Source organism: Hyla sarda, chromosome 10, assembly GCF_029499605.1.
Source record: "Hyla sarda isolate aHylSar1 chromosome 10, aHylSar1.hap1, whole genome shotgun sequence".
Taxonomy (NCBI): Eukaryota; Metazoa; Chordata; class Amphibia; order Anura; family Hylidae; genus Hyla; species Hyla sarda.
Genome location: NC_079198.1, coordinates 126,597,061 through 126,609,362, shown reverse-complemented (window position 1 = coordinate 126,609,362; position 12,302 = coordinate 126,597,061). Strand labels below are relative to the sequence as shown.

The 12,302-nt window shown below is 41.1% G+C and overlaps 1 protein-coding gene across 6 annotated transcripts in view; it reads right to left on the bottom strand.

Moving 5' to 3' along the window:
- UBASH3B (ubiquitin associated and SH3 domain containing B) overlaps positions 1 to 12,302 on the bottom strand; it is a 131,595-nt gene that overhangs the window by 22,179 nt on the left and 97,114 nt on the right. For all 6 annotated transcript variants that reach the window (XM_056543058.1, XM_056543059.1, XM_056543060.1 and 3 more), the window contains exons 6-8: positions 10,147 to 10,355; positions 9,919 to 10,048; positions 1,937 to 2,057 (exon numbers count right to left, since the gene is read on the bottom strand). In XM_056543058.1, the coding sequence (XP_056399033.1) occupies positions 1,937 to 2,057; positions 9,919 to 10,048; positions 10,147 to 10,355 (460 nt within the window). The remainder of the gene's footprint in view (positions 1 to 1,936; positions 2,058 to 9,918; positions 10,049 to 10,146; positions 10,356 to 12,302) is intronic.

Below are 12,302 nucleotides of genomic sequence, written 5' to 3'. Positions count from 1 at the left end.
TGACTACTATCTGAAGTTATTTAACCCCTTAAGGACTCAGGGTTTTTCCGTTTTTGCACTTTCGTTTTTTCCTCCTTTTAAAAATCATAACCCTTTCAATTTTCCACCTAAAAATCCATATTATTGCTTATTTTTTGCGTCGCCAATTCTACTTTGCAGTGACATTAGTCATTTTACCCAAAAATGCACGGCGAAACGGAAAAAAAAATCATTGTGCGACAAAATCGAAAAAAAAACGCCATTTTGTAACTTTTGGGGGCTTCCGTTTCTACGCAGTGCATATTTCGGTAAAAATTACACCTTATCATTATTCTGTAGGTCCATACGGTTAAAATGATACCCTACTTATATAGGTTTGATTTTGTCGCACTTCTGGAAAAAATCAAAACTACATGCAGGAAAATTTATAAGTTTAAAAATGTCATCTTCTGACCCCTATAACTTTTTTATTTTTCCACGTACGGGGCGGTATGAGGAATCATTTTTTGCTTTGCTTTTTTGTTTTGATCTGACTTTTTGATCACTTTTTATTCATTTTTTAATGTTATAAAAAGTTACCAAAATACGCTTTTTTGGACTTTGGAATTTTTTTGCGCGTACGCCATTGACCGTACGGCTTAATTAATGATATATTTTTATAGTTCGGACATTTACGCACGCGGCGATACCACATATGTTTATTTTTATTTTTTTACACTGTTTTATTTTTTTTATGGGAAAAGGGGGTTGATTCAAACTTTTATTAGGGAAGGGGTTAAATGACCTTTATTAACACTTTTTTTTTACTTTTTTTTTTGCAGTGTTATAGGTCTCATAGGGACCTATAACACTGCACACACTGATCTCCTATGCTGATCACTGGCGTGTATTAACACGCCTGTGATCAGCATTATCGGCGCTTGACTGCTCCTGCCTGGATCTCAGGCACGGAGCAGTCATTCGCCGATCGGACACCGGGGAGGCAGGTAAGGGCCCTCCCGGTGTCCGATCAGCTGTTCGGGACGGCGCGATTTCACCGTGGCGGTCCCGAACAGCCCGACTGAGCAGCCAGGATACTTTCAGTTTCACTTTAGAAGCGGCGGTCAGCTTTGACCGCCGCTTCTAAAGGGTTAATACTGCACATCGCCGCGATCGGCGATGTGTGGTATTAGCCGCGGGTCCCGGCCGTTGATTAGCGCCGGGACCCAAGCGATATGTTGCGGGATCGCGGCGCGATCCCGCTTCATATCACGGGAGCCGGCGCAGGACGTAAATATACGTCCTGCGTCGTTAAGGGGTTAAAGGGGTACTCCGGTGGAAAACTTTTTTTTTTTTTTTTTTTTTAATCAACTAGTGCCAGAAAGTTAAACAGATTTGTAAATTATTCCTATTAAAAAATCTTGATCCTTCCAGTACTTATTAGCTGCTGAATACAACAGAGGAAATTATTTTCTTTTTGGAACACAGAGCTCTCTGCTGACATCACGAGCACAGTGCTCTCTGCTGACATCTCTGTCCATTTTAAGGAACTGTCCAGAGTAGGAGGAAAGCCCCATAGCAAACATATGCTGCTCTGGACAGTTCCTAAAATGGACAGAGATGTCAGCAGAGAGCTCTGTGTTCCAAAAAGAAAATAATTTCCTCTGTAGTATTCAGCAGCTAATAAGTACTGGAAGGATTAAGATTTTTTAATAGAAGTAGTTTACAAATCTGTTTAACTTTCTGGCAACTCCCAGCATGCCCGGATGCCATCTTTAGTGATGAGCTCCCATCTGTCTATAGAACTGTCTCTATGAACTACATCAGTGTGTCTCCAGCTGTTGCAAAACTACAACTCCCAGCATGCCCAGACAGCCAACGGCTGTCTGGGCATGCTGAGAGTTGTAGTTTTGCAACAGCTGGAGGCACCCTGGTTGGAAAACACAACTGTATTCCTACAGCTCTACATTCCATTTACCTTTAGCATCGAAACACTGCGACAGCCAATATTTCCCAAACACCACGTCCATCCGTTCACCGTGTCGGCACACGAACAAACACCGTTTCTTGGGGCCCGGGTGACTGTTAATTCGCAGGGGCTAAAATATAAAAAATTAAATAAAAGGGTTAACAGTGAAATCCCGGATTATAAAAAAAAGTTTTGCATCATCATTTTTTTAAAATTTTTTTAAATTTTTTAAAATTTTTTGGGGAAAGTTAAAGGGGTACTCCCCCTGGGAATTTTTTTTTTTAAATTAACTGGTGGCAGAAAGTTAAACAGATAAGTAAATTACTTCTATTAAAAAATCTTAATCCTTTCTGTACTTATCAGCTGCTGTATGCTACAGAGGGAGTTGTATAGTTCTTTTCTGTCTGACCACAGTGCTCTCTGCTGACACCTCTGTCCATTTTAGGAACTGTTCTGCTATGAGGATTTGCTTCTACTCTGGACAGTTCCTAAAATGGACAGAGGTGTCAGCAGAGAGCACTGTGGTCAGACAGAAAGGAAATTCAAAAAGAAAAGAACTTCCTGTGGAGCATACAACAACTGATAAGTACTGGAAGGATTAAGATTTTTTTTAATAGAAGTAATTTACAAATCTGTTTAACTTTCTGGCACCAGTTGATTTAAAAAAAATGTTTTCCAGGGGGAGTACCCCATTAAAGAAAATGTCCCCTTTTGCCCCCCTCCATTCCATCCGGTATCTTGGTGCAGGGTTAACAGTGAAATCCCGGATTATAAAAAAGTTTTGCATCATCATTTTTACAAATATTTTTTTTTTTTTTTTTTTTTTTTTTAGAAAGTTAAAGCAAATTTCCCCCTTTGCCCCCCTCCCCCTCCATTCCATCCGGTATCTTGGTGCAGGGTTAACAGTGAAATCCCAGATTATAAAAAAAAGTTTCGCCTCATAATTTTTACAAATTTTTTTTTCTTTTTTTTTTATAGAAAGTTAAAATAAATTTCCCCTTTTGCCCCCCTCCTCCTCCATTCCATCCAGTATCTTGGTGCAGTCGATGGCGCCAATACTGTGCAGCTGAGGCCTAAATATGACAGGAGAACTCAACTGGCAACAATGTATCAAACAGTGAAAAATTGTTTCTATTTTAAATATAAACAAAACAAATAAAGGAGTTTTTTCTTTTCTTTTATGGTTTGTGCTTCTATAAGGTTGTTGCTGGCAGATAAGTATCATTAGGTTTCCATTCGCTGAGTGACAACCAGATACCACATCTGTCTTTTATCTCGCTTGTCGCCCACGTGTTGGTATTTAGTGATATTTCCTCTACGCCCCCTCGTGTCTCCTGACCTGCAGGAGGGGATCAAAGAGCCCTTCACTGCCTGACAAATAAGCCATTACTGCCAAACAATAGACGACTACTTGTCTGGATTCCATCATACGACTGGCAGGGGAGCATGTGGGAAATCGCCCTGATCCCTAAACCAATTATAAGTAAATAATATGATTAGAGTTGAGCGAACTTACAGTAAATTGGCTCGTAGCGAACCTCGCAGCTCGGCTGTTGATTACTTTAGTCTGCGTGAATTAATTCAGCTTTCCAAGGGCTCCAGTTGCCTGGAAAAGGTGGATACAGACCTAGGAGACCTAAGACTGTCATCCCGGACTTTTCCAGGCAACCAGAGCCCTTGGAAAGCTGAATTAATTTACGCAGACTAAAGTAATCAACAGCCGAGCTGCGAAGTTCGCTACGAGCCAATTTACTATAAGTTCGCTCAACTCTAAATATGATAAACGAATAATAATAACAAACTGCTGTATGTAAAATGCTACTTTTGGACAAAGTCTGAAAAAGTTTTTGTAAAAAGCCGTCAGGGCAAGCTGGGACTTGTAGTTCTAAAAGCTGGAGAGCCTTAGGTTGCAGACCACATCTGTAGTGCGTCATAACTCCATAAAGTGCCCAAGGTTTGAGTATTTAAAGGGGTACTCCTGTGAAAAACTATTTTTTTTTTAAATAAACTAGTGCCAGAAAGTTAAACACATTTGTAAATTACTTCTATTTAAAAATCTTAATCCTTCCAGTACTTATTAGCTGCTGTATGCTCCACGGGAAGTTCTTTTCTTTTTGAATTTCCTTTCTGTCTGACCACAGTGCTCTCTGCTGACACCTCTGTCCATTTTAGGAACTGTCCAGAGTAGGAGCAAATCCCCATAGCAAACATATGCTGCTCTGGACAGTTCCTAAAATGGACAAAGGTGTCAGCAGAGAGCACTGTGGTCAGACAGAAAGGAAATTCGAAAAGAAAAGAACTTCCTCTGAAGCATACAACAGCTGATAAGTATTGGAAGGATTAAGATTTTTTAATAGAAGTAATTTACAAATCTGTTTAACTTTCTGGCACCAGTTGATTAAAAAAAAATAGTTTTTCACCGGAGTACCCATTTAAAGGGATTATCCACTATAAGGTGATTTTAGTACATACCTGACAGGCAGTAATGGACATGCTTAGGAAGGATCTGCGCTTGTCTAAGGGTTAAATGGCTATGTTGTGAGATTATCATAACACTGTGGCTAGCTTTTTGTGAACTTGTATTTCCTGTTGGAGTTTGTTCCCTTGAATTACAAGACCCATAATTCCTTGTTTGTAGGTAAAAGGTCACTTTTCTCCCTCCCCCACACCACCCATTGAAATACACCTGTGAACCCTTAATTGCAATAGACCAGTGTTTTCTGACCAGTGTGCCTCCAGCTGTTGCAAAACTAAAATTCTTGCAGAATGATCTCCCTCCCACCCAGCGGTAAGTCACCCATTGAAGCAGACAGGCTCCCTTTGAACACCTGACTAGTGATGTAATTTCTCGGCCACACTGCTGCCTGGGAAAAGCTGAGATAACAGTCATTTTGTATGCTGCTAAAAATAAACATTGGGGCAAAAATCACATGAGAATTGCAAGACACCATCAAACACAGGTACAGACACTATATTAGGAACTACACTAACTTTACCACTAACTATAGCATAGTCAAATAAAATAAAAAACACAACTTTACACCCCCCGAAGGGGGCGGAGCCTGACACTGATCTCCGTAATGAGGCCTATGACTAGGTAAGTGCAGCAGGAGAAGCTTCGGATTTATTTTGCCCAGAATTTTTTATTTTTTTTCCATCATGTACTGCAAAAGGTATAACACAATGATACGTGAGAATGAGAGCGCCCCAGGTCACATGATGTGTCCGGGTTGGGACTAATGACATCACTGTGCGGTCGCTGTGATGTCATAACGCTCCACCGCCTGGTGGTATTACAGGGAAGCTGGAAGGAAAAATAAAATGAGTCTGGAAATTTATGTGAGAAGCCACTAGGGGGCACTAAGTTACAATGGAATTTTTTGTCTTTTTTTATTTTTTTTTTTAATGGCAAACTGCATTGAGTAAAGAGCGCTGTAGAAAGCGTCGCGTTCACGGCTGTAATGGGAGATAAAGAAGTGATGAATGCGCAAAAAAAAAAAATGGAAACGTCCGATGGCGTGAAAGAGAAAGACGGCGCAAACCTCAGGGTTACACAACTGGCTGCGTACAGACCGCGCAGCACAATGGTGCTCATGCAGCTACATGAGAACCAGGACTAATTTGGGGAAGTGCGGGCTGAGGCGGCGGAGTGGGGGGGGTCACACTTCCAGCTGACAGGTCATTCCACACTTGTCTACCGAAACTCATTGTCGATATTTTAAGAGTCAGATCCGGCTTATAAATAGCAAGAAAGGAGAAGAAGCCCCCACATACCTCTACAGCAGTGCTTCCCAACCGGGGTGCCTCCAGCTGTTGCAAAACTACATCTCCCAGCACCACATACCTCTACAGCAGTGTTTCCCAACCGGGGTGCCTCCAGCTGTTGCAAAACTACATCTCCCAGCACCACATACCTCTACAGCAGTGTTTCCCAACCAGGGTGCCTCCAGCTATTGCAAAACTACATCTCCCAGCATGCCCGGACAGCCAAAGGCTGTCCGGTCATGCTGGGAGTTGTAGTTTTTCAACAGCTGGAGACATACACTTTTGGTATAACAATATGGTACACCATCATGGTACAACGTAATACATTGGGTCAAATGACAGTCCATAGAAATACATTGTCACACCACATATATATATATAACCAATGGTTTTATTATTGTTGTTATATTAGCAGTGATGATGTCACCAGTTAGGATTATATCACCAGCAATGAGTTCACATATTATATTGCTAATTTACATGACAGAAGTTAGGATGTCACCAGATATAATAAAAGTTATGATGTCACCATTTGTGGGGGTCACTATTTATAATTTTACCACTTAGGATGTCACACAGATAGAATAGTAGTTATGATGTCACCAGATTTAATAGTGGTTATGATAATACTTGTTATGATGTCACCAGATAGAATAGTAGTTATGATGTCACCAGTTATAATAGTAATGATGTCACCAGTTATAATAGTAATGATGTCACCAGTTATAATAGTAATTATGATGTCACCAGATATAATGGTAGTTATGATGTCACCAGTTATAATAGTAATGATGTCACCAGTTATAATAGTAATGATGTCACCAGTTATAATAGTAATTAGGATGTCACCAGATATAATAGTAGTTATGATGTCACCAGTTATAATAGTAATGATGTCACCAGTTATAATAGTAATGATGTCACCAGTTATAATAGTAATTATGATGTCACCAGATATAATAGTAATGATGTCACCAGTTATAATAGTAGTTATGATGTCACCAGATATAATAGTAATGATGTCACCAGATATAATAGTAATGATGTCACCAGATATAATAGTAATGATGTCACCAGATATAATAGTAGTTATGATGTCACCAGTTATAATAGTAATGATGTCACCAGTTATAATAGTAATGATGTCACCAGTTATAATAGTAATTATGATGTCACCAGATATAATAGTAATGATGTCACCAGTTATAATAGTAGTTATGATGTCACCAGATATAATAGTAATGATGTCACCAGATATAATAGTAATGATGTCACCAGATATAATAGTAGTTATGATGTCACCAGTTATAATAGTAATGATGTCACCAGTTATAATAGTAATGATGTCACCAGTTATAATAGTAATTATGATGTCACCAGATATAATAGTAATGATGTCACCAGTTATAATAGTAGTTATGATGTCACCAGATATAATAGTAATGATGTCACCAGATATAATAGTAATGATGTCACCAGATATAATATTAATGATGTCCCCAGATATAATAGTAATGATGTCACCAGTTATAATAGTAGTTATGATGTCACCAGATATAATAGTAATGATGTCACCAGTTATAATAGTAATGATGTCACCAGATATAATAGTAGTTATGATGTTATCAGATATAATAGTAATGATGTCACCAGATATAATAGCAATGATGTCACCAGATATAATAGTAGTTATGATGTCACCAGATATAGTAGTAGTTATGATGTCACCAGCTATAATAGTAGTTATGATGTCATCAGTTACAATAGTAGTTATAAAGTCTACAAGTATCTTGTCTTGATGACATTATGACAAGTATTATCATTACTATTATATCTGATAACATCATAACTGCTATTATATCTGGTGACATCATAATAAGTATTATCATAACTAATAGTAGTTGAGATAATGCCAGGTATGATGTCAGCAGATAGAATAGTAGGTATGTGATGTCACCAGATATATTAGTTATGATGTCACCAGATATATTAGTTATGATGTCACCAGATATATTAGTTATGATGTCACCAGATATATTAGTTATGATGTCACCAGATATATTAGTTATGTCAGCAGATATATTAGTTATGATGTCACCAGATATATTAGTTATGATGTCACCAGATATATTAGTTATGATGTCACCAGATATATTAGTTATGATGTCACCAGATATATTAGTTATGTCAGCAGATATATTAGTTATGATGTCACCAGATATATTAGTTATGATGTCACCAGATATATTAGTTATGATGTCATCATCTGTGTTTTTATCATGGAGCATGCAGTGTACGTGTTATGAATACAGTGTGGAGGAGCCTTGTAGGGGATCACAGCTGAGCACGGTGACATCGTAACAATGGCAGCCACCGCCGACCCTGCGCCATTATCTCACAGCTATAATTTTCTGCCGCTCGAATGTTGTTGCGCCATTTCCTTGCACATTGTCTGGCCCTCCTCAGTCTCTCTCTCTCTCTACAGATCTTACATCTGGAGTTATACATTATTGTACTCAGCAGCAGGAAGACAGCAGCTGGAAGATTTAACTCCTCGGGGCCCTATAGTCAGCGATGTGACCAGGGCCTCAACCACATGAGAGGCTGCAGATGTTCAGACGGGAAATGTACAAGATATCAGCACAGAGGAGCGGCCTGACACAAAACCACATGGTGGGCAAGATGACATGATCCAATATGATTACCACTCTCCCCTCCTGACATACTCTGTACTGTTAGGGGCCACGCTTTTTTCACTGACCTCTAACTCCCAGTCAGTGACCTTACACAAAAGCAGCATAGAATTTATTTTAGCGGGAGATGCGCTGATTTTGTGGGAGGTCATGACATGAAAGAAGCAGGGCCCCTAACAGCACAGAATATTTTAGCAAAAAAGAGTCCTTCCTCAAAGGGGTTAAATGTGCTGAACGCCGGGTGCGGGCTGCGGGGTTGTGACGTCACGGCCCCGCCCTCATGATGTTACGGCCATGCTTACTCAATGCAAGTCTATGGGAGGGGGCGTGGCGACTGCCACGCCCCCTCCCATAGACTTGCATTGAGGGGGCGTGGCCGTGACATCACGAGCCCACACCTAGTGTTCGGAACAAAATGTTCCGAACGCTGGGGCAGTGGAGTAACCCTTTAAACAGCATTTTTCCCAGTAATATACTCTGTACTGCTTATAAGCTCACTGTCATTTCCAACAACTTTCCTCCATTTAATAGCCCATGTGATTCCAAACATTTTTGCATATCACTTAATTGACCCAAATTTTTTTTTTACCCTAGAAAACATCTCTACGTCTCTCCCCTTACTGAAATCTACAGTTCCCTGCCTGTATATAGGTTCAAAATGTCTCTAGTAACAGCCACAGCAAGACGGATTACAGGAAGTGGGGGTGGGGCTTACCATGTGCTCTGTGCTGGGGAGAGGAGAGTAAAAGACTAGGAGATTTATCAAAACCTGTGTAGAGGAAGAGCGGTGCAGTTGCCCATAGCAACCAATCAGATCGCTTCTTTTATTTTTTTTTAAAAGGCCTCTGAAAAATGAATGAAGTAATCTGATTAGTAGCTATGAGAGACTGCTCCATTTCTCTACACAGGTTTTGATAAATCTTCCCCTATGTACCTGCATCTGTGAGTATCCAGAGGATCTCCACTGTCCATGAAAGGTAAATCAAAGCTTTCCTCTCTTTCCAGCAGAAACAGTGCTTAGCGTTACCCTTTCCTAATTTTGCTGCTGTTTATTTCCCTTCTGCTCATAGCACCTTGCAAAGCCAATGCATCACTATGCCCTTCACCCCTACATACCATCAATATTAGTATATATACAACATAGTGTCAGGCTATTCAATGCTATGGGTTACCCTCCAACTTATTTTCCTGCCATATCTTTCTCACAGCAGGTGCCAGTGCGTCAGTAACCCCTTCTCCATCAACATGCCATCTAAAGTGTTCAGTGTAATCAGCCCAGCCCAGCGCCATCCTGTTTTGGCTACTATAAACAGCACAATATCATGGCATAGCAGAGAGGAAAATGTGATGTGTTGTACTGTGATTCTGGGATTGGCCAGAGAAGTAAGGAAGGAAGTAACTGTGTGTGTACTACTGGAAAACAGTTCAGCTCTGTTCACAGAATACAACTTGTAGTATAGGTTACTTGGCTGTTCTAAAGCAGAGTTGTATGTGGACCAACACCCATGGTGTGTTTCAAGTAGCCGTGCTCACCTGCATGGGCGGGCAGATAATGGTGAGTGACGCCGTGTCCACCATTCCGTGGTCATCATGTCGTCTATCCAGTACTCCATCACTGACAGGGAACGAGATGGCGCTCATCGTATTAAGGAGGGAGTATGACCTGCGAAACACAATGTATCACAGCCGCTTATACAATGTATGTCATGACTTCACACGGGTAACACATACATCACTTCCTTAGGTCACAGGTGCCCTTACCCGTGGAATACCCAGGTGCCACATTCATCGGCTTTCATGACGTAGTTCTCCGGTAAGAGGCCGGAGCATCCGGTGGCCAGAGAGAAGCCATAGATCCAGCCCTCGCTGGTGCTGCTCTGCTCTGCCGGGGACATAAAGATGAAATCTCCGGGCACCAGCTCCAGCTCGTCGTCATTCTGCGGTATATACGGGTACAAAACCTGCAACGTCTGAACACAAGCAAACAAAACCTGCTGAGCGACAGCTATAAAAAAAGACCAGGACAATGGCCCTCATTTACTATTGCAAACCCGACATGTTTTGTCGGGTCGTGCGCCAGATTCTGTCGCATTGCGCCAGAAATTCTGTCTGCGCCAGAATCTGCGCCAGAAATTCTGTCTGCGCCAGAATCTGCGCCAGAAATTCTGTCTGCGCCAGAATCTGCGCCAGAAATTCTGTCTGCGCCAGAATCTGCGCCAGAATTGAAAAAACACCGACTAACTCTCCATTTTGCTTAGAAAACCCGAAAAGGGGCGTGGCTTCCGGGGAAGGGGCGTGGTCTCAGAAAAGGGGCGTGTTCCCGACATTTTCACAAAAACCCAACATATGTACTAAGGTTTCTACAGAACATGTGGTGGATTTGAGCTGAGAAAAACCCGACAGATCAGAGCAGGTAAAAAAAGCAAAGTGGAAAATGTAGGGAAACCTTAATAAATACCGTGGAAAATAAATTGTAGGGAATTAAAACCCACAAAGAAACCTACACAACACTCTTAGTAAATGAGGGCCAATGTATCAGTGCAGGAAAAACATATCCCAATACCAGAAAAGGAGAGATATTTGTGTTGCCAATGTTTTTAGCTCATATAACAGTGGTCTCCAAACTATGTACCTCCACATGTTGCAAATCTACAACTCCCAGCATGCCCGGACAGCCTTTGGCTATCCGGGCATGCTGGGAGTTGTAAATATGCAACAGCCGGAGGTCAACAGTTTGGAGACAGCTTTCATATAGGATTGTCTAGCTGGGATACAATTGTTACAAACACTCAGCTGTGTGAAATATTAGGTTAGGACGGGTGCTCATCCTCTGGATGTAAAAATGTTGCATTCACTGTATGTAAGCAGAGATCTTAAGGAGCTACTATCATTAGAAAAAAAGTTGTGACACGTTGCCCAGACATGTAAAAAGTTTGGATCACACCGGGTCTCACTCATGAGAGCGGCTGCAATCACTAGCTATAACTGTAATGTCCGTTTATTTGTTTTTGTATTTTTCTGTTTAGGTGTGTATTCACACACTAGGATGTTCAGAGCAGTTTTCTATTCTCCCTGGATAGGGAATGGTTAATGCTTTGAACGAATGAGTACTCGGGTGTGTCTATTTTAAGCCAGACTTCTCCTGCATTCAGGGCTGGTTATTGAGTGCAATTCTCTTTGTCTGTTTGTGCAATAATGCTACTATGTCTGCTTGAGCATTTACCTTGCATCTATCTTGTTATTTAGTCTGGTTAATTAGTCTTGTTTAGTAGATTTTAGTCTGTGTTTTATTAGTCGGTTTTTAGGATTGTATTTCCGTTCTGCTATGTCGCTGTTCACACTGAGTTTTCTTGTATCCATTTCCTGAGTTTTTGTAACAAGACATCCCTGTGACCTTTTGGGATTCTGGGGAATTTAGATTTAGTACAAGATATCTCCATGCTCCATGGTGGAGTCTGGGAGATTGAGTTATAGTATTAAGATATTCCCGTGTTTTCTGGAGGTTTTCTGGGGGATTTAGTTTTTATTCCTGTTTGTTCCTGGAGTCTATGCTGACTCATCCATTTCCCAGTCTTGTGTTCTGGACCTAATCTGTTTGTTAGTCATCTGTGTCCAGTGTGAACAGTGTTCTATATTTATATCCTAATTGGTTAATCTGATCTTTGTCCTTTGTACTTGTGTCAGGATCCGGAGTGGTATGCGGGTAGGCACAGGTAGTGGATCCTCTATGTCAGTGAGGTGATGGCATGGGCCGTACCAGGGGAACGGAATCTAAGGGGTTACTGGTTTTTACCAGAGCCCGCCGCAAAGCGGGATGGACTTGCAGCGGCAGGTAACCCCCAGGTCGTTCCACCCGATAGCGACTCAACCTCACTGATTGCTGAGTCAGGCGCGGTACAGAAGGACTAGGCAAAAGG